The following is a 23,957-nucleotide window of genomic DNA, read 5'->3' as shown; positions in this document are numbered from 1 at the left end:
GACTTCCCACGGGCATGCTCAGTGGGCCGAAAGAAGGACTTAGTCCCAGGAGCTGCTCGCTGCTGTATACTGCAGGTTATTATAGCTGAACCCTGATTGGCAGTGTGGCGCCCCTGCGGGTCCAGTCACCACAGAGGTACTGCATCTCATCCAGAGTCGTGGTATCTCACAACCAGGTAAGATGGGGGCACCACACCACACTCTTTACACTGCATTCAACACACACACACTAGCTAGTCAGGGCACCTGGGCGTACCCTCCGGGAGGAGGGCCACATCCCAGACTGGTTAGGAAAGGGTGTTGGGAGCTAGTGGGGAAGGTAGGTAATGGAGAGGAGCTTAGAAAGTGGAGTGAGGTAGAGCAGCCAATGGGAACAGCGAGTGGGCGGAGCTTAGAGAAAGAGTGGGAGATTTGAAGACAGTTGAGAGAGTTCCCTCAGGGGAAGAGCAGGTGAAAGGATGCACTTGGAGCAGCTCCTGTCAGGATGAGCTGCCGCATATATTTGCTGGGAGTAGAAGCTCCCGGGAGGAAAGAAAGGAATTTCTAGAGACCCACGCTGATTGCTATCAGGTGGGAGAAATCAGGTCGCAGGAGGGTCTCAGCCCCTAGCCTTGCGAACAACGAACTTAACTAGCAAGCTGACAGTTGTGGTTGCTGTATGGGCCACAGCGAATCCCACAGTTATCTTCCCAGAAAGGCAGCCATATAGGATCAAGGAACCGCCTGAGTGACGAATTCTGACAGGATCCGCGGCAGCTAGCCTGGGACACTGACTGTGAAGGTGCTGGAAAGGGAGAAAGGAGAGGAAACCAGTACAGTGAAACGGCCTAGGAAGGAACACACTGAAAGGGAGTGTTGGATGGGTGTACTCATCTACCTGGAAGTTTACTCTACCCCTGACCTGGAGGACTCAGCACTGAAGCGGGCATCTGTACTGCAGACAGACTGAATAAAGCCCTTTGAACTACATGCGATTGTGTCCTCCATTTTATTCCTGCTCCACTCCACACCACAATCCTACCAACAACTTCATCTATTCTGCCCTGGGACTACAGCCCTACCTGTGGAGGGCTCCAACATCCATCCCAGAGAAGCAACACTACAGCGCTGGTCACTTCTGACCAGAATACCACAGGAGGTGTTGCGTACGTATCTAACCATAAACTTTATTCCTATCTCCGTAAATACCACACAAGCAATTGCCTTTGACCACCTGGGGCCACGGACTGGGTCCCAGCCGCCGTGACACCATCCCCCATTGAAGTCGACGGGCCTGGCTCGAGTACCCCGCGGTACCCGGGGCGCGTCAGCAGCAATAACCAAGCCAGCAGTAGTAGACTGAGCAAGACACCGGGAGCGACGTCTTTGCTGAGCAGGCTCCTCTGCGGCTGGAGAGGAATGAGAGACCGCAAAAGGCAATGGTCGGGATTCCTCCTGTGCAGAGGCAGGATCCTGACGCCTAACACTTGAGGGGGAATTCTGCTCTTCTAGCACTAAAGGGCTCTGTATATGGAGTTTTGTAACTATTCCAGGAAAATCTTTGCACCAGGAGGCAAATATCGCTCCGTCCCTCCAGAGTCTCGCCATGTACTGTATAGCCACATATGGGGTATTGCCACGTTCAGCAGAAATTGTGCGCCAAATTTTGGTGCCCATTTCCATTTCATTGTGCAAATGTAAAAACAACATTTTAGCAGTAAAAGTGTAATTATTCATTCTTCTCCGCTCAATGGTGTGGTGTCAACATGCTCACTGCACTCCTAATTGAATTCATTGAGAGGGGTAACTTGTAAAATTATGTCACTGTTCTAGCACATAAGGGCCTCTGACAATGTGACATGGCACTCTCAAACCATTCCAGTAAAATCTGAACGCCAATATGGTTCTTCTTCCAAAATTGTATAGTCCATTTTGCTCCCATTAGGCTAGTGAAAATGAAAAATTTGGGACAAAAACCAACATTTTTGTGGGAAAAATCTATTTTTTTATTTTCACAGTTCAGCATTGTAAAATTCTGTGATGCACCTGGGGGTTCAAAGTGTTCACCACACATCTAGATATGTTCCTTTAGGGGTGTAGTTTCCAAAATGTGGATCACTTGTCGGTGATTTTCTTGTTTAGGCACACCAGGGGCTCTCCAAACGCAACATGGAGTCAGCCCTTGATTCCAGCCATTTTTGAGTGCTCCTTCCCTTCTGAGCCCTGCCATATGCTCACAGTAATTTCCCTCACATATGGGGTATTGGCGCGCTCAGGAGAAATGACACAACAAACTTTGGGGTTCATTTTCTCCTGTTACCCTTGTGAAAATACAAAATTTGGGGCTAAACTTAAATTTTTCCTTTAACATTGCATTAATTCCTGTGATGCACCTGAAGGATAAGCTTCTTGAGTGTGGTTTTGAGCACCTTGAGGGATGCAGGTTTTAGAATGGTGTCTTTTTTGTATTGTCTTTCATATAGGCCCCACCAAAGTCACTTCGAATGTGCTGTGGTCTCTAAAAAATGGTTTTGTAAATTTTGATGGAAAAATGAGAAATTGTTGATGAACTTTCAAACCTTTTTAACTTCCGAATCCTAACAAAAAAAAAATCATGTTTGAAAAATGTTGCTAATGTGAAGTAGACATGTGGGAAATGCTATTTATTAACTATTTTATGTGACATTACTCTCTGGTTTAAGGGAATAAGAATTAAAAGTTTGAAAATTAAATATTTTTGCCAATCTTTCGATATTTTCACAAATAAACAGAAGTCATATCGAATAAGCTTTAAGGCCGGGGTCACACTAACCGGCGCAAAATACGGTCCGTAGTTTAGAGGTCATTCATCCATATTGCTCCTGTAAATAGTGCTCCGTAGGTCATCCGTAAGCAAGGTGCGGTCGCATATTTTGCGCATGTGAGCATCCGAATGTAATCCGTATAGCAAGCGTATGGTGAGATTTTCTCGCAGCCTTGCAAAATGGACATATAATGGAGCCCTATGACAGGGTTTCTAACAGAAACGAAATAATAGATATAGACACATAGAATGCATATATATATACACATACATGTCATTGTGACAAATATATATATATATATATATATATATTTCACAGAGTTCTTCATAGCAGAATAGCCGCTAATTAAATTGCCGGCTTCTATCAAATCCTTCCCCAACCCGACATGAAATGACACATGGTTTACATTCAGTAAAGCATTTCATTTCATGTTTTTTTTATATATCCCTGACTAATAATTAGATGAGGGTTTGTGTGCAAAATTTGGGAGTTGTAGTTGTTGTTTTAAGGGGTTAATTCGTTGATTAAAAATTTGTGGGCTTCCCATTGCCCTGTAGCGTTGGCGAATGGGTTAATCTAACAAAGGGTTAATGTCACCTTACAATCGAATGGTGACATTAACCCACTCGCCACCACTATAGGGCAATGGGAAGCCAACACATTTTTAATCAATGAATTAACCCCTTAAAACAACAACTACAACTCCCAAATTTTGCACACAAACCCTCATCTAATTATTAGTCAGGGACATATAAAAAAAACATGAAATGAAATACTTTACTGCAGGGTTCCCCAACTCCAGTCCTCAAGGCCCACCAACAGGTCATGTTTTCAGGATTTCCTTTGTATTGCTCAGGTGATAATTGCTTCACCTGAGCAATACAAAGGAAATCCAGAAAACATGACCTGTTGGTGGGCCTTGAGGACTGGAGTTGGGGAACCCTGCTTTACTGAATGTAAACCATGTGTCATTTCATGTCGGGTTGGGGAAGGATTTGATAGAAGCCGGCAATTTAATTAGCGGCTATTCTGCTATGAAGAACTCTGTGAAATATAAATATATATGTTTGTCACAATGATATGTATGTATTTGTATTCTATGTGTATGTATCTATTCTTTCTCTTTCTTAAACCTGTCAGTGTGAGTTTACCGTATAGCGCACTGAATTGCCGGCTTTTCTAAAAGACACCGGGTGCGTATTTCTCGCAAGTCACATGTGTGGTCCGTGTGTCCGTATTTTTTGCGCAACCATAGACTTGCATTGGCGTATTACGGGCGTAGTACGCTGACAATCGCAGCATGCTGCGATTGGCACAGACCGTAGAATACGCCCGAGAAATATACGGCTGTTGGGAGCAAACCCATAGAGAATAATTTGTCCGTGTGTAATGCGTGCTTTTAACGCCTCTCACTCGTCCGTGTTCCTCGCCAGTGTGACCCCGGCCTAACACTGTCATGAAGTAAAATATGCCATGAGAAAACGGTCTCAGAATCACTGGGACCCGTTGAAGTGTTTCAGAGTTATTGCCGCAAATTTGTCAAGTTTGGTCTGATCAGGAAGGTGAAGACTGGTTTGGGTGTGAAGGGGTTAGCCACTTCTGTTTTCAAAAGAAGCTAATCAACAGGGGGAAAAAAAGCAACCTGAACATTCTTCACTAGTTTGCTCAATACAAGCTAAAAAGAACATCCCGATGCAAAAGACATTGCAAAAACTAAGAAGAATCCAAAAAAGATGCTTCAGGACAAAAGAGGCTGGTGTGTCCTGAAGACTCTTCTTCCATAAAAAATTGTCAGGTTCACACACGTCTACTAGGCATTGTGTGCATGTACCATTCATTTTCTTGCAACTCCAGACTTGCTGGAGTCTTTTTTTTGCAAGTTAGAAAGGATGGAGTAGAAGCGAATGCACACAGTTCTGGTGTGTGGGTCCAGGAAGAATAATAAAGTGTTAGCCAATAAGAAAAATAATAGAAAACACAATGACACCTAACCAGAGAAACAACAATTATGGTCGGACTGCAATTCAAATTGGAAAGCATTGTTGAAAATCTGGAAATAGAGACCTGCTTGTGTGTCCTTTATTCACAGGTTGGCAGACTTAACTACAATACTACAGAACATAGGGCAAGACTATGTTCAAAAGGACTTTTCCGAGGCATTCAAAAATACCACTTCAGGAAATTCAAGGAAGAATAAATAAATTGAACAACACTCAAACCAATGTTACTCATTGAGGCCGTGCAGATGAGTAATTTTTTTCACTGACCGAATCTGCATGTGAAAAAAGTCGTAGCATGCACTAATTTCTCCCTTAACGGAGACATGGATGAGACTCACCCACTCAAGTCTATGGGTGCACAAGAACAAAAAAACACAGACACCACAGTGTAGCATCCAATTTTTATGTATACATTTCAATTCTGTAGCACAAAAAAAAAAACTGTAAAAAGTCCTATAAATTATTAATAGCTGATGGTTTAAAAAAAAAGTATTACGGAATGTATGTACCTGCACAAGGATGACAAGTGAGAAAAATCATCCCACTTTTCTGGATGAAACTTCGAAAGATTTTTTCTATGCTTGTCTGAACGTACGGGGAGTTCTTCTTGAGACCATTTTGGAAGTGTTTTTTTTTTTTAGGTAGCGCATTGGACAGTGCCCCGTTTGTAGTAGCGGAATCCTTAGGATTTGTTGTGCATGTCTTCTCTGGACAATTATCTCTCCATGTCAATGGATGCTTACTTTCAATATAATGTGGCAGCACTTATGGTAACTGATGAGGTCACTAGCTCATGGATGTATGTTACTTCTTTATTCTGGTGCAGTCTAGCTCTGCTTTTTTTTGTGTAAGGCCGGGGTCACACTTGCGAGTCTCTCGCATCAATACCCGGCAATGCCGACGGCACTCGGGACCGGAGTGTGCGGCTGTATAGAAATACATGCAGCCGCACACTCCGGTAACGAGGGCCGGCGGCAGTGCTGGGTATTGATGTGCGAGTTTCTTGCATCACACTCGCAAGTGTGATCCCAGCCTAAAACTGATACACATGAAGAGCATTGTCGATGCCTCCCTTAAAAGGGTTGTCCGGCCTTAGGCTGTGTGCACACGCTGCGGATTTTGCTGCGGTTCCGCAGCGGTTTTGGCCGCTGCGAACCCGCAGCAGTTTTTGCTGCGGTGTACAGTACCATGATTCCCTATGGGAATCAAAAACCGCAGTGCAGACGGTGTGGAATTTTCCGCGCGGATTATCTGCGGTTTTCAATGTCAATTCTTTCTGCGGATTCTGCTGCGGTTTGCCATCTCCTCCATTGAGGAGATGAAAAACCGCAGGGCAAAACCGCAGAGCAATCCGCAGGTAAAACCGGAGGTATTTTGACCTGCGGTTTCACCTGCGGATTTTACAAAATCTAATCCGCAGCGTGTGCACACAGCCTTAGGGTGCAAGTCTGTAGTAACTATGTGTCTGCAGGCTTGTGAATCCTCACATCATGCGCACTGTCAGAATTCTTTGGTGCCGGCGCCAGGCGGTCATGTAACTGCAATTATGTGATTTGCATACTTCCAGCCACATTCTGACTAGACGTGTCCGGCCTTACACAAAACATTTGCATTGAGTGATGCCCGCACATGTTTTGGTATAGTCGGCAAATTGCATACTTGCTTTCACGCGCCCACCGCTCCCAGTACTGGGAAATCCTTGCTGTGTGCACGATGTGAAGATTTACAAGTCTGCAGTCCCCTAGAGTGACTACAGACAGAAGTCTAAGCCTGGACAAGCCCTTTAACTGTTATGGCTTTAGCATCAGAGCTGGGAGTATTTTACAGACATCTGCTTTTACTTATTGACATATAAGAAGTGATATTTACAGTGGGAGAACTGAGCAACCGTTTATTATGTGCCATATAATCCTAATTACAGCTTCGAAGAGATCGACAACAAGCAAACCTCGTTAGGTCTTTTGTTTAGGATACAGAGGACTTAGCCAAGTTTGTCACTGTGCCCCACCCATTGCACGAGGACTCAACGTCTGCTACAAAGTAGCAAAATGTGTCAATATAAAATAGCGTCTGATGGCTGCATGGAACCGGCTCCAGTCACTCTGGTGACATTCCAACACTCGGAAAATGACACAGCACCTAATGTTAAAAGCCGGCTACAAAAACCTAAGTGCAGTGTCAGAGGAGTCCACACAGTTTTCAAGAAGTACCCCAGCTCAATATAACATGGACTTGGCAGCGAAGATCCTCTTCTTACCTGTCTATGTGTTCCATTTTTATATGATCCATTGATGTAGGGCTTGTGGCCATTTTCTTGGCGAACACCATTGACCTCTGCAGTCTTCTCTCTGCCCTTCTGAGTAGTCTTTGGAAAGCTATGCCCTGAAGCTGCTCCATTAGCTTCACCCTTTGGCTTTAGGGTCAAACCACAGGTCCTTTGGAATTGGGCCACCAGCTGAGGGTCCTGTAGAGTTTCCAGCAGTGCCAGGGCCATGGTCTATGTAAGTGAAACTGGTTAGGAGGAAACAGAATAGATCCAGACCTTACTTTGCCCTTTGATCAGCATAGATACATCATAGAGTACACACCGTGGGAATCAGGTGTACAAGGCGGTCCTAGTGCCTGCACACACCTTACTCACCTTGCATATTATTCTGCAGCGGTAACACATTCATTGCCAAATACTTGAAGGCTTCCTGACACACAACCACACATACGTCAGTGAGGTAACAACTGACTTCTTTAAGCTGCTTGTAATGACAAGTCTAACCTGTTCTACTCTTATACCAGAGCAGGATAGATACAGATCAAACTGGCATGTCTGATTCATTTCAAGACCATGGAATTGCTGAAACTTATTACAGTTTGACAGTATTTGATTTTTTACGCAAATTTTATTATAAAGTACATTTAGAATATGAGCATTTGATCAAAATTAAAAAAGATAATTAAATGCAATTTATCAGCCTGAGGTCAAGTTCACGCTGCAGAATTTGGTCAGTATTTTGCATCAAAATTTGTAAGCCAAATCCAGGAGAGAATCTAGAACACAGAACAGCTGCAAATCTTTCCAATAGACTTTATTGTTTCCCTGTGGGCTTCACTTTTAGGTTTATCTTAAAAATACTGATGAAAGTGACAAAAGGCCAGTTTGATATAGGTGTAATATCTGTGCTCTTATAACGGCCAGCGGTCCTGACTCATCTGCGGGCCTAATGTACTCAACTCTCAGCAGAAAAAATTCCTAGTTTGGGTTATGAGACCTTCAGTTGGGCTGGGAGTTATTATATTATTGCAGATATGCACCTGTATTAGGCCACGTTCACATGTTCGGTATTTGGTCAGTACTTTACATCAGTATTTGTAAGCCAGAACCAGGAGTGGAACAATCAAAGGAAAGTATAATAGATACACGTCACCACTTCTGTATTTATCACCCACTCCTGGTTTTGCCTTAGAAATACTGATGTAAAATACTGACCAAATACTGAATATCTGAATGTGGCCTTAAGCTATGTTTACATGGAATATTTTGGCAAAGAGTATGGCAACAAATCCGTGCAAAAATCTCCATCAAATCTACTTGTAGGGTAAAATTTGCCTATAGTGTACATTGTGAGTTTTTTTTCCCCTATTTTTTTTAAATTTCCTATGGAATAAATTGGGAGCAGAAAAAAAATCATCCTGTAAGAAAAAAACTTCAAAACATACCCCTAAAGTATACGTACAGTGGCTTGCGAATGTATTCACTCCCTTGGCATTTTTTTGTGTTTTGCTACCTCACAATCTGAAAATTCACTGTTTTTTGAGGGTTTGCATCAGCTCATGTAAAGACTTGTAAAGACAACTTTGATCATTTGATTTTTATTTTATTATGAAACAAACAACAAATAGGATGAAATAACTGAAAACTTCAGTGTGCATAACTATTCACCACCCTAAAGTCAGTACTTTGTAGAGCCTCCTTTTGCAGCAATTACAGCTGAAAGTCTCTTTGGATAAGTCTCTATGAGCTTTCCACATCTTACCACTGGGATTTTTGCCCATTCCTCAAGGAAAAACTGCTCCAGCTCCTTTAAATTAGATAGTTTCCTCTGGTGAACAGCAATCTTCACATCTGACCATAGATTCTCATTTGGACTAAGGTCTGGGCTTTGACAATGCCACTCCAAAATATTTATATGTTTCTCTTTAAACCACTCAAGTATTGCTTAAGGCTACTTTCACACTTGTATAGCTTGGAGCTGCATCGGGCAGCGCACGGCCGCCGTTAAGCTCCACCCACAGCCGCGCCTCCTCCGGTCAGCTCCGCCTATGGGCGCATGACGCTGCATGCGACCTGCGTACACTATCTTTAGCATTGGGTACACAGGCCGTGTGCAGGTATGCGTTTGCCGGCGCACCGTCAAAAGGACGCATGTGCCGGCAAAAGCATACCTGTGCACAGCCTGTGTACCTAATGCTAAAGATAGGGTACGCAGGTCGCATGCAGCGTCATGCGCCCATAGGCGGAGCTGACCGGAGGAGGCGCGGCCGTTGGCGGAGCTTAGCGGCGGCCGTGCGCTGCCCGACGCAGCTCCAAGCAACGCAAGTGTGAAAGTAGCCTTAGCAATGTATTTTGGGTCATTGCCTTGTTGGAAGGTGAACCTCCATCCCAGTCTCATATCACTTCATCACATCATATCACAGACTACAACAGGTTTTGCTCAAGAATATCCCTGTATTACGTACCATCCATCTTCCCCGCTCTAAATCGTACTGGTCACTAAAACGTATTGGTCACTACAAGGACAGTTTGCAATTTTCATTCAGCAACATACGCTGTTGTTTGTTTCTGGAAAACACCCATGGAGTCAAAATCATCACTACACCTGTAGATAGATTCCCAAAGGATTTTTCTGCACTTCTAGCACTTAGGGACTCTGTGTATGGAGTCTGCAAACTATTCTAGGAAAATCTGCGCTCCAGAAGGCAAATGGCGCTCCGTCCCTCCCGAGTTTCACCGTGTGGCTAAGCAGTACTGTACAGCCACATATGGGGTATTGCCACGTTCAGCAGAAATGTGGGACACATTTTGGTGCCATTTTTACCTGTTTCCCCTTGAGAAAATTTAAATTATTTTTTCTTTACTGTCCAATGGTATAAAATTCTGTGACACACCCGTGGCGTCAATATAATTACTGCACCCTTAAATGAATTTGTTGAGAGGTGTAGTTTGTAAAATGGGGTCACTTATTGGGGGTTCTGCTGTTCTGGCACTTCAGGGGCTCTCCCAGTGGGCCATGGCACCTGCAAACCATAACAGTAAAATCTGGTGCTCTTTGCCTTCTGAGCTTTACACTGTGCCTGAAAAATATTTCCTGATTACACGTAGGGTATTGATGCACTCAGAAGAAATTTTTACACCAAACCGAGGTCTATTTTTACCTACTAGTCCTTATAAAAGTTAAAAACGTGGGGCTAAAACAACATTTTACTGGTAAAAATATAATTATTCATTCTTCTTTCTCCAATGGTATAAAATTCTGTGAGTCACCTGTGGTGTCAATATGATCACTGCACCCCTAGATTAATTCATTGGAGGGAGTAGTTTGTAAAATGAGGTCACATATGGGGGGGTCTGCTGTTCTGGCACCTCAGGGGCTCTGCCAAGGTGACAAGACACCCTTAAACCATTCCATCAAAAATTGAACTCCCATATGGTGCTCCAACCCTTCTGAGCTTTGCATTGTGCCTCAAAAGTAGTTTTCAACCACATATGGAGTACTCAAGAGAAATTGCAAAACAAATTTTGGGGTGCATTTTCTCCTGCTATCCTTGTGAAAATGAAAAGTATCGGGGCTAAAACTTTTTTGTGGGAAAAATATATATTTTTTTCATTTTCACAAATCATTGTTGTAAAATTCTGTGGTGCACATGGGGAATCAAGGTGCTCACCGCACGTCTAGATATATTCCTTGATGGGTCTAGTTTCAAAAATGGGGTCCCTTGTGAGGGGTTTCTACTGTTTAGGCACATTAGGGGCTCTCCAAACGTTCCAAAACATCACTCCTTCCTTTCTGAGCTCTGACGTATCTTCATAATCAGGAGAAATTGCACAACAAATTTGGGTTACATTTTCTCCTGTTACCCTTGTGAAAATAAAAGAATTGGGTCTCAAATAACATTTTTGTGGAAAAAATAAGATTTTTTTATTTTCACAGTTCAACGTTATAAACTTCTGTGAAGCACTTGGGTGTTCAAAGTGCTCACCACACATCTAAATACATTCCTTGAGGAGTCTAGTTTCCAAATTGGCATCAATTGTTGGGGGATTTACACTGTTTAGGCACATTAATTCCAGCCAATTTTGTTTTCAAACGGTGCTCCTTCTCTGCCGAGCCCTGCCGTGCACCCAAACAGTATTTTTCTTTCACATATTGGGCATTAGCTTAGTCAAGAGAAATTGCAAAACAATTCTTGGGGTCCATTTTTTCTGGTTACCCTTGTGAAAATAAAAAATTTGGGTCTAAAAGAACTTTTTTTTGTGGAGAAAATTAGGTGTTTTTGTTTTCACGGCTCAACGTTATAAATTTCTGTGAAGCACCTGGGGGTTCAAGTTGCTCACAACACATCTAGATAAGTTCCTTAACGGGTCTAGCTTACAAAATGGTGTAACTCGTGGTGAGTTTCCACTGTTTAGGCACATCAGCATCTTTCCAAACAGGACATGGCGTCCACTCTCCATTCCTGTTAATTTTGTGTTCAAAGGGTCAAACGGTGCTCATGGCCTTCCGAGCCCTGCCTTGCACCCAAACAGCAGTTTTCCTCCACATATGAGGTATCAACATGCTCAAATTCTGGGGTTCATTTTCTATAGTTCCCTTGTTAAAATAAAACATAGGCTCTAAAGTAAAATTTTTGTGAAAAAAAGTTAAATGTTCATTTTTTCCTTCTACATTGCACAAATTCATGTGAAGAATCTGAAAAGTTAATAAACTTCTTGAATGTGATTTTGAACACCTTGAGGGGTGCAGTTTTTAGAACGGTGTCAATTTTGGGTATTTTCTGTCATATGGGTCCCTCAAAGTCACTTCAAAAGTGATGCGGTCCCTAAAAAATAGTTTTGTAAATTTTGTTGAAAAAATGAGAAATTGCTGATGAACTTTTAATCCTTCTGTCTTCCTAACAACAAAAAAAAAAATTATGTTTTAGAAATTGTGGAAAAGTAGACATGTGGGAAATGTTATTTATTAAATATTATGTGTGATATAACGCTTTGGTTCAAGGGCATAAAAATTAAAAAAGTTTGAAAATTGTAAAATGTTCTAAATTTTGGATTTTTTTCACAAATAAGCACAAGTCATATCGAACACGTTTTACCACTATCATGAAGTAAAATATGTCACTTGAAAACAATCGCCGGGATCCATTGAAGTGTTCCAGAGTTATTACCTCTTAAAATAACAGTGGTCAGAATTGTAAAATTTGGCCTGGTCATGAAGGTGAACCCAGGCTTGGGGTTAAAAAATCTCGCGAAAAAAAAAAGAAGTGACATTGACTTGTATTGTAAAGTATTATGCATCTCCAAGTGGAAAACGTATGAAGAATGTACACATCACTTCTTTTAAATGCTTGGTATCTTTTAAAGGCCTGAGCATATAAATAGCAAGGTGTTTATGTGTAAAAATGAATCTGTTCATTCTTTTTGAGCATTATTCATTAACATTTTCGTGGCATATTATGCTTAAAAAAAGATGCAGTGTGAACATACCCTAAGCTGATTTTTTTGTTGAATTGCACTTAGAACGATAAAAAGGCCATCTGCACAAGCCCTAACTGCACCTGAATTCAAAAAATATTTTGCATTTTAGAGTTTTTTTCCTCCAAGTCACTTTTTAATGTTTTGTGGTATTCTTTGAAGTTTTGTTTGCAAAATTCTTCAAAATGGCATACGTAGTTCATGAAATTTGCACAAAATAAAAAAAGCACTTTATGCTTGTCTTTGACATTATATTTGGACCTTTTTAGAACAAAAAGTTGTATGTTCTGCTAAGGTGTTGTAAAAGATGCACAACATTTTTAGGCATACATAAAATTACTATAGGGGACTGTAGTAAATTTGCACAAACCTTTAGCAGAATGGATGAATTGCCTACAAACATCTAGAGTACAAAAATCACCACACCCACATTGGGGAACATAAAAAAAAACAAGGGAACACATATTAGGTCGGTTTCACACGTCCTGCTATTTTCTTTACTGGAAAAAAATGGTACTGGAGATGTCAGTGTCTGTGTGTGTAATACTTGCGGCACACGTGTAGCAACCGTGTGCCGCCCATGTGCCGCAGCAGTACCACATGGACAGGAACCAGGAAAAAAGTGGTACAGTTAGCTCTGTTTCCTGGCACCAGGTGCTGAAAATAGCTCTCATCATTCTCCCCTGCTCTGCCGGCAATCAGCATTAGCAAGGGAGAATGATGAGAGTTATATTTAAGTGATCACAATGACAGCAGGCAGCGGCTAATGGAACTATCACTCCCATCAGCCTACACCTGCTGCCACTAATAACAGTGACAGCAGGAATGGCTGATGAGAGTATTCATCAGCCTCCTACTGTACTGTAAATAAATATTTAAAAAAAAAAAACTTGACATGGGTTTCCCTCTATTTTCTATAACCAGCCAGGCAAAACTCACAGGTGAGGGCTGCAACCCTCAGCTGTCAGCTTAATCAAGTCTGGTTATCAAGAATAGAGTGTGTCATCTGTGTGCAGGATGTTTTTTGGCCCGTGCTGCTGGTAAAAAACTGACATGTCTATGTGTGGGTCACGTGAACACACGGTTCATGGAAACATACTGACATGTGTACAATAACATAGATTTCAATATGTCTACGTGTGTTGGTGTCTCCGGTGCGTTTGAAAACTGTCACCACACGTACCGTAGACATGAACCTGTGAAAGAGTCCTTAAAGGGAATCTGTAACTGGAAATTTGCGGGCTATGTAAATGCCCTGTATCCGGTCCAATGTGCGGTGTTTCTTCTTTTACCCACCCCATCCGTGGCCGCCGTCCATGATATTTTCCGGAATTAGAATAGTTCTCCATATTTTGCGCATGCACAAAGCACTCTTGCCTCACGCACGCGCAGTATGCTTTGCCCAACTGCGGGCAAAGCCGAAAATCATTACTGCGCATGCGCCAGTACACTATGTCCCGGAAGTATTTCGCTGTGTTCCGGAAGTATTTAGCTGTGTTCCGGGACATAGTACACTGGCGCATGCGCAGTAATGATTTTTGCCTTTGGCCACAGTTGGGCAAAGCATACTGCGCGTGCGCGAGGCAAGATTGCTTTGTGCACGTGTGAAATATGGAGAACTACTCTAATTCCAGAAAATATTGTGGACGGTGGCCACGGATGGGGTGGAGAAAAGAAGAAGAAACACTGCCCATCGGACCGGACACAGGGCATTTACATTGCCCGCAAATTTCCGGTGACAGATTCCCTTTAAACAGACTACCGAAAAGTTGCAAATTTAAAAGATAAATTTGGTGCAACTAAAATCAGGGGAAAGACCAAAATTTAGGACAAAATAGCTGAAAATGCATTAATGATTTGAGCCCTTTATGCACTTAGCCTAACAAAAGTTTGCAGCTTTACTAAAAGGGACAAGGTCCCAAACTTGACACTGTGCATCAAAACATACATTACATTTTTGGTGCAAGGTAAGCCAGCTAATAGGATGCATAGACTTAGGCTAAGTGCACACGTACCGGAACTCTCGCGGAAATTACCGCGAGAATTCCGGAATTCCAGTCCGCGGGAAAATCGCATTTTAAATTCCCGCGGAAAAACTAGCATTTTGCAAGTGTATTTAGCTTGCAAAATGCTAGCGTTCTCCAAGCGATCTGTAGCATCGCTTGGAGAACTGATTGACAGGTTGGTCACACTCGTCAAACATAGTGTTTGACAAGTGTGACCAACTTTTTACTACTGAGGCCGCCTATGCAGCATCAGTAGTAAAAGATAGAATGTAAAAAAAAAAAAAAAAATAGTATTATTCTTACCCTCCGACGTCCCGCGCATCCGTTCCCAGTAATCCTTTGCGAAAATGCCCGCGATGACGTCAGTTCTCGCGGGATCGCGACGTCTCGCGGTTATTGGCGATGACCGCGAGACTTCCCGATCCCGCGAGAAGGGACGCCATCGCGGGCATTTTCGCAAAGGACTACTGGGACCGGGAGCGTGGAGAGAGGCTGGAAGACTGCGCGGGACATCGGAGGGTGAGAATAACAATACTTTTTATTTTTAAATTCTATTTTTTACAGGGATATGGTACCCAAAGCCCGGAGGACAGTCTCCTCTCCTCCGGACCGTGGGTATCATCCGCAAATGTTCTGCTTACTTTCCGCATGGTGGGCACAGCCACATGCGGAAAGTAAGCGGAACAATGCATTCCTATGGGTGCGGGATCGCCGCGATTCCGCAAATTAATGAGCATGCTGCGATTCCGCCGCGGTAAAAACCGCAGCATTAGTACAGCATTGCGGAATCCCATAGGAATGCATGGGATGCTTATTTTTCGCGTTTTCGCGGCAAAATCGAGCGGTTAAAACCGCCGCGGAAACGCAAAAAAAACGCCACGTGTGAACTCAGCCTTAGAGTGAACAGTTTAGGAAAACAAACAACCTAAATCACTGTGATAAATCTGGCACATTTGAAGCCTGTCTAGTCTAAGGCCCTGATACATTAAAACTGACAAGTCATACTCGAGTTTTAACAAGGGGTGTGCAGTTATAAGATGTGCCAAACTTATTTAGAGGTGCACACCACTTAAAAGGGTTGTCCGGTCTAAAACTACAAATCTGCAGTCACTATATATGACTGCGGTCTAAGGGGTAAGGTTTCTCCTTGTGGAGAGTGACATGACAGCTCTGGCTTGTCAAGGTAAGGAGGCTTATTCACCGTGCAATGCTCCTCTGGGAAAATAATAGGCAAATTGCCTCTTCAGAAAGAAAGAGGACTTTTACTCTACAGCGCCACCTATTGGTAGTAGCGATCCTACAAGTCACAATCAACCCTTTAACGAGTCTGGTAATATGACTTAGGATAAAAGCCAAATCTTTATATATATGACTGAAGACTTATGAATCCTCACTAAACACAGCGAGGATTTTCTGGTGTTGGTGCCAGGAATAGCATTCATGTGTCTGCAAGTATGTGACACGCATACTCCCGGCCTACTAACTGACTAGATGGGCGTACCCTCGCTCAATGCAAGTGTATTGAGTGAGGCTGGAAACTGTCTAGTTGGATTGTGGCAGGGAGCAGGGCCAGCGTTTGTGACAGGCAGACCAGGCAGATGCCTGGGGCCCCCACCTACAAAGGGGGCCCCCTGCATCTGCAGTCCATTTATGAAGTGCCCAGATGCTGTACAGTAGTGAATAATGCTGTGCATTGCTCTGTAGTCCAGAGCGTCTGTCTCGCAAAGCCCCTTGAGCCCCCCTGTCTCTTTCTCCCTGCAGTCAGGTTAAAAGTTGTGAGTGAGGGGGAGTGGTCGATTACAGCACAGTGACAGTGCACGAAGGAAGATGCCTGCAGCTCTGTATGTCACTTCTTGAGTCCTGATCATGGCTGCTCCTAGCACTGTCCTGAGAATGGATATGCATAAGTGAAGCCGCAGAACCTGGTAAGGAGCAGCAACAACAGGTCAGAGTGCAGTGATTTACTCACTGTGTTCCGGAGCTCTGTGCTGCAGGATCAGGATTCACAGCCACATACAGCAGCGATCAGCATCGGCTCTGACCACAGTCACTAAATCACTGCTTGTAATGTGACAGGGCGACCTCCTGTCACTACTGTCTGGATGACACAAGACAGGGATATTGTCTGCTGAACCAGTGTATTTATAATATAGAAATAAATGAATTCCCATGTGAAATAATAAGGGTAAACCATACACATATGCAGTACAGGCAGGGGCGGACCTACCGCCCGTGCAGACCGCCGTGCATTCCACGGGGTCCCCGGGGCAGAGGGGTCCCCTCCAGCACCGCATGGCAAATTATGTCAAAATTCAAATTAGCCATGTGTAGTGCAATGAGGAGAGCAGCACTGCGGGAGGCAAAGGGGCCCCTGTGAGGCGGGGGGCCCGCCTGCCCCCAGCGCCGACTCCACCCCCCCGCTCCCCGCATTGGAGGAGGCAATGATGGAGCCTGGAGGAGAGAGCGTCAGCTGACGCTCCCTCTCCTATTATTCCCCGCTCTGCCTCTGACACAGCGGGTGTGCGATGACGTCATCGCGCTCTCACTGTGTGTACCAGGCAGTGCAGGAGAGGAGACAGGAGACGGGAGCAACGCAAGCACGAGGAGAAGGTGAGGAGTGTGTTTTTTTTTAAATCAGTGTGAGTACTGGACTGTGAGGCCATGCTAGGGGGGCTATATACCATGCTGGGGGTGCTATATACCATGCTGGGCTGTGGGGCCATGCTGGGGGGGCTATATACCATGCTGGGGGGGCTATATACCATGCTGGGCTGTATTATACCATGCTGGGGGGGTTATATACCAGGCTGGGCTGTATTATATCATGCTGGGAGGGCTATATACCATGCTGGGGGGGCTATATACCATGCTGGGCTATATTATACCATGCTGGGGGGGCTATATACCATGCTGGGCTGTATTATACCATGCTGGGGGGCTATATGCCATGCTGGGCTGTATTATATCATGCTGGAGGGCTATATACCATGATGGGCTGTATCATACCATGCTGGGGGGCTATATACCATGCTGGGCTGTATCATACCATGCTGGGGGGCTATATACCATGCTGGGCTGTGGGGCCATGCTGGGGGGGCTATATACCATGCTCGGCTGTATCATACCATGCTGGGGGGGCTATATACCATGCTGGGCTGTATCATTCCATGCTGGGGGGGCTATATACCATGTTGGGCTGTATTATACCATACTGGGGGGCTATATACCATGTTGGGCTGTATCATACCATGCTGGGGGGGCTATATACCATGCTGGGCTGTATCATTCCATGCTGGGGGGGCTATATACCATGCTAGACTGTGGGGCCATGCTGGAGGAGGCTGTATACCATGCTTGGGGGCTATATACCATGCTGGGCTGTATCATACCATACTGGGGGGGCTGTATACCATGCTGGGGGGGCTATATACCATGCTGGGGGGCTATATACCATGCTTGGGGGCTATATACCATGCTGGGCTGTATCATACCATGCTGGGGGGGCTATATACCATGCTGGGGGGCTATATACCATGCTGGGGGCTATATACCATGCTGGGCTGTATTATACCATGCTAGGGGGGCTATATACCATGCTGGGCTGTATTATACCATGCTGGGGGGGCTATATACCATGCTGGGCTGTATCATACCATGCTGGGGGGCTATATACCATGCTGGGCTGTGGGGCCATGCTGGGGGGGCCATATACCATGCTGGGCTGTATTATACCATACTGGGGGGGCTATATACCATATATATATTCTTAGGGGGAATGTGTTATATTTATTATATTCCATGGGGGCTGCATTATACTATATGAGGAGGGCAGCATTGTATTCTATGGAGGGGCTACATTATACTATATAAGGGGCTGCATTATATCCTATGAGGGGGTTGCCATATATTCTATGGAGGGGCTGCATTATACTATATGGGGGGACTGCATTATATTCTATGGGGGGGATGCATTATGTTCTATACATATATTATACCCAGCCCTGCATAGCCTCAATATTAGATAACAACAAATAACTTTGTTGCCCTATGAAGGGTTGGGGGGGGCCGAAAAAGTTCTTGCACAGGGGCCTCCTACAGTCTGTGTCCGCCCCTGAGTACAGGTGTGCATAGGAGTCAGCGTTTTTGGAGCATTTTTTTTTGCAGTCAAAGCCTGCTGTCTTGGCAGTAAAAACACTGCTTTCAAAATGCCCATTTTTAGGTTATGTGCAGATGATTCGGGAATGGCAGCACTTTGGACGCAGCAGACATGTGCTCCGTCTAAAGTGCTGCCATCTTTTGAACGCAGGTGATTCCGCATTTGTCCATTGAACCGTGTGGAATCACTGCATCCTATACATTGTACAAGTGAGATTTCTCTTGCGGAGACTCGAATCTACACAAGATAAATTGATATGCTGCGGTCTGGAAAGACATGCTGGATGTCCGTCTCTGCGGGTAAAGTGCGGGCATATGTGGATGCATAGTGGACATGGAATTTCTAGAAATCCCCTCCACTACGCTATAAGGCCGGAGTCACACTAGCGATGAAATCGGACGAATGCAATGCGATAAAAAAAAAAAAAATCGCATTGCATTCGTCCCAATGTTATTCTGCTGCTCCCATCATGCGTTTTTTTGTCTGATCTGTTCCTCGGACCGAGACAATCGCAGCATGCTGCGATTGTCACCGATTTTCGGATCGGACTCGCCAATGCAAGTCTATGGGGGCAAGAAAAAATCGAATGACAAACGGACCAGATGTGTGACTTGCGATAAAATCGCACCCGTTGTCCTTTACCAAAAGCCGGCAATTCTTTTTACAATACAGTAAAATCACACTGACCGGTTAAATAAAGCAACGAAAGAATAGATCTAGATATTATATATATATATATATATATATATATATACATACACACACACACACACACACACATGTCATATAGACACATTTATATATATATATATATTTCTAATTCATACAGTTATTCATAGCAGTATAGCCGCTGAAACATTTGCCGACTTTTGGAAAATCATTCTCCTACCCGACATGAAATGACACATGGTTTACATACAGTTAACCATTTCATTTCATGTTTTATTTAAGATGTCTATCACTAGTAATTAGATGAGGGTTTGTGGGTTAAATTTTGGAGTTGTAGTGGTTAATTAAAGGGGTTAATTCATTGTTAAATTTACGGGGACTCCCGCTGACGTCACTGAGGCTGCAGGGAATCCCCGTAATTTTTAACAATGAATTAACCCCTTTAATTAACCCCTACAACTTCAAAATTTAACCCACAAACCCTCATCTAATTACTAGTGATAGACATCTTAAATAAAACATGAAATGAAATGGTTAACTGACTGTATGTAAACCATGTGTCATTTCATGTCGGGTAGGAGAATGATTTTCCAAAAGCCGGCAAATGTTTCAGCGGCTATACTGCTATGAATAACTGTATGAATTAGAAATATATATATAAATATGTCTATATGACATGTGTGTGTGTGTGTATATATATATATATATATATATATATATATATATATATATATGTATTCTATGTGTCTAGATCTATTCTTTAGTTTGTGTTGGAAAACCTGTCATTGGGCTCCATTATATGTCCATTTTGCTAGCCTGCGAGAAAATCTCCCCAGACGGATGTCAAACGGATGCTAGATGCGAGTAAAATTGCATCATCACACAAAATTCGGCTGACAGACGGATCCCTGGTGAAGAAACATTTGTGCGATTTCGGTCCGTCAAAATTGGACCGATTTTTTTATCGTTTAGTGTGACTCCAGCCTAACATCTGGCTGCTGTGGGGTGGGTTGCTGCGGATGTACGCAGCATCCAGAGTATACTGATTGTGGACACATACCCTTAGAGCTTTTGCTGTTTTTCTTACAGTATGCATTTTGTCTACAGTGCATGTCTAATAAAGTTAGTTTTATTGACCAAAAACACAGCGAAAAACAACGTTGCGACATTTGTGGCTTTTCTAAAACTTTTTCATTACTTTCTGCGGGTGAAAAAAATTGCTGAAAGAAGTGACACACTGCGGATTTCAGAAACGCTGCAGTTGTGAAATTTAGTCAGGAGAAAATAAAAGGGTGTGCAGGAGATCTCTGAAAATCTCAGTCTTTGCTAGTGCTGTAAAATGCTATAAACTTCTTATTTGCAGAAGAAAAAGCTGCAAAAATTCTGCGACTGAGCGTGGCCAAAAGCAGCTTTTTAAAGCGCCAGCAGAACATATGAGATTTCCGAAATCTCCTGCATGCGCTTGGTTTTTTTCTGACTGAATTTCAGAACTGTAGCGCTTTTTAAATCTGCAGCGTGTCACTTCTTTCAGTGTGTTTTCAACTGTAGAAAGCAATGAAAGAATATAAAAAAGAAAGCTGCAGATATTGCAATGGCATTTTTCGCTGCAATTTTTTAAGTGGTTTTGGTGAATTAAACTATTAAGTGTTGTTTACACGTTCAGTATTTGGTCAGTATTTCACATCAGTATTTGTAATGCAGAAACCGCAGTGGAACAATCAGAGGAAAAGTATAAGGCCGGGGTCACACTAACCAACGCAAAATACGGTCAGTATTTTACATGCGTAATACGGATCAATGGCCCCTAAACAGTGCTCCATATGTCATCCGTAATCAAGGTGTGGTCGCGTATTTTGCGCATGTGAGCATCCGTATGTAATCCGTATGGAGAGATTTTCTCGCAGGCTTGCAAAATGGACATATAATGGAGCCCTATGACAGGGTTTCTAACAGAAACCAAAGAATAGATATATACTCATAGAATGCATATATATATATTTATATATATATATGTATTCTATGTTTCTATATCTATTCTTTCGTTTCTTTACTAAACCTGTCAGTGTGAGTTTACTGTATAGCGCACTGAAATGCCGGCTTTGCTAAAAGACACCGGGTGCGTATTTCTCGCAAGTCACATGTGTGGTCCGTGTGTAATCCGTATTTCTTGCGCACCCATAGACTTGCATTGGCGTATTACGGCCGTAGTACGCTGACAATCGCAGCATGCTGCGATTGGCACGGAGCGTAGAATGCGGATGAGAAATATACGGTTGTTGGGAGCAAACCCATAGAGAATCATTGGTCCGTGTGTAATGCGTGCTTTTAGCGCCTCTCACTCGGCCGTATTCCTCGCCAGTGTGACCCCGGCCTAATAGGAACACGTCACCACTTCTGGATTTCTCACCCTCCTGGTTTTGACTTGCACATACTGATGTGAAATACTGACCGAATACTGAACGTGTGAACGTGGCCTTAAACATACTATAGACAAAGCAAACATCCTCACTTTAAAAAAAGCTGAAAAAAGTGTAAAGAACACCTGAAAACAAGCTGAAAAACGGGTGTTTTGAACGCAACATTTTTACTGCCAATAGAACAGATTTTGACTACTGAAAATAATACATGTGAACATAGCCAGAACTCAGTACATATTATCAGTGACGCACCTCGACTTAAGGCCGAGGTCACACGAGCACCGATTCACTCATGTTAGAAAATTGGGCAGAGTATGCTAATGACACTCGGATCAAACTATGTCAGAGTCTGATCCAAGTGTCATCTGATTGTGATCTGATTCTCTCACATGAAATAATCGCAGTACAGGTGTGGAGAAGACAGGGAACTTAATTTCTTCATCTTCTACATTGTCTGAGTCTGCAGATGTCGAGCTGCACTCAGATGTCATCCAGATGTAATCTGATGTTTCATGCGCACTCATAGACTTGCATGGGTGCACATGATCCAAATTCTGAAGCCACTTGTAGCATGCTGCAATTTTTTTTCTAAAGACGAATTAGCATCAGAAAAAAAAAATCGCAGATCTGCTCTGCCCCATTGTATAACATTGGGATAGTACATGGCCATCTTATTCACTATTGTGAGTGATCCCTCAATGTTACTCCAGTTAGAGACTAGAGTAACATTTCTGGAGTAAGAAACATGATGAATTTGTTAGGACGAGACGTGGGTACACTCACCCATATCCTCCCTAAAATGGTGAAGGCAGTCCAAAATAGGTGTGACTTTTCAAAGAGTGGCATAAACACTTTGATAAATTGGGGCTTAATATGGCACTAAGAATTAATATAAATAAATATGGCCTATATTGTGACAAATATATACGAACTATATACTTCACGGGGTCCAATGCCTGGTGTCTTTGAAAAATGGGGTTTGTGACGTCAGACTTTTTTATCGGTCTTTGGCTACGGCCCCACTATCAGTATTTGGTCAGTATTTTCCCTCAGCATTTGTAATCCAAAACCAGATGAAAAACAATCAGAGAAAATATGTAATAGAAACACGTCACCACTTCTGTATTTATCACCCACTCCTGGTTTTGGCTTACAAATACTGAGATAAAATACCAAATACTGATAGTTGGGCCGTAGGCTTTAGCTGTTACTATATGTCATGTTGGCCAATTGTGATCAAACATTCACCACTTTTCCCGAGCTCAGTCTGGTTTACACTTTCTTTTAATTCTGTCTCTTATCTGATATTCTAATGGAGAGATCTAGCCAACCATAGTCTTCTGTGTATAGCCAGCAACGGGGAGCCGTAAAACAGCTCCAAGAAGATTGATATTTTCCTGGAAATTATTCCTACAGTTTGTTCACCATTTTTCAAATGTATTCGATGCTGGAGAACATTGCACTATGTACAGAGAGCTGATGTGGCGTGCAGGCGGCCCGTGTTTCCAATGCCACGGCTATATCTGGACCAGTAAAGTGCTCATTCTCTACTCCAGTCAGAACTGAGCTGTAACCGGCTGAAACGTCCCATGGTCACCGGGAAGTCATGTATATGTATAAATAAGCTAATGCACTTATGAATACAGTTCTTGCCGGTACAGTTCACTTACAGTCATATGTAAAAGTTTGGGCACCCCTATTAATGTTAACCTTTTTTCTTTATAACAATTTTGGTTTTTGCAACAGGTATTTCAGTTTCATATATCTAATAACTGATGGACTCAGTTATATTTCTGGATTCAAATGAGGTTTATTGTACTAAAAGAAAATGTGCAATCTGCATTTAAACAAAATTTGACCGGTGCAAAAGTATAGGCACCCTTATCATTTTCTTGATTTGAACACTCCTAACTACTTTTTACTGACTTCCTGAAGCACTAAATTGGTTTTGTAACCTCACTGAGCTTTGAACTTCATAGCCAGGTGTATCAAATCATGAGAAAAGGTATTTAAAGTGGCCACTTGCAAGTAGTTCTCCTATTTGATTCTCCTATGAAAAGTGGCATCATGGGATCCTCAAAACAACTCTCAAATGATCTGAAAACAAAGATTATTCAACATAGCTTTTCAGGGGAAGGATACAAAAAGTTGTCTCAGAGATTTAACCAGTCAGTTTCCACTGTGA

The 23,957-nt window shown here is 43.0% G+C and overlaps 1 protein-coding gene across 3 annotated transcripts in view; it reads right to left on the bottom strand.

The window, feature by feature from the left end:
* The window catches only part of SGPP2 (sphingosine-1-phosphate phosphatase 2), an 87,779-nt gene extending 80,238 nt beyond the window's left edge, over nucleotides 1-7,541 (bottom strand). The window contains exons 1-2 of one of the 3 annotated variants that reach the window (XM_073581127.1): nucleotides 7,425-7,541; nucleotides 7,041-7,294 (exon numbers count right to left, since the gene is read on the bottom strand). In XM_073581127.1, coding sequence (XP_073437228.1) covers nucleotides 7,041-7,277 — 237 coding nt within the window. In that variant the 5' untranslated portion in view covers nucleotides 7,278-7,294; nucleotides 7,425-7,541. The other 2 variants (XM_073581128.1, XM_073581126.1) reach the window with 2 other exon arrangements.
* Between the last annotated feature and the right edge of the window lie 16,416 nt (nucleotides 7,542-23,957).

The sequence above is a fragment of the Dendrobates tinctorius genome, unplaced genomic scaffold, assembly GCF_039654945.1.
Source record: "Dendrobates tinctorius isolate UK_male_01 unplaced genomic scaffold, ASM3965494v1 ptg000069l, whole genome shotgun sequence".
Taxonomy (NCBI): Eukaryota; Metazoa; Chordata; class Amphibia; order Anura; family Dendrobatidae; genus Dendrobates; species Dendrobates tinctorius.
Note: the sequence above shows the minus strand (reverse complement) of the source record. Positions and strands in the feature narration are given on the sequence as shown.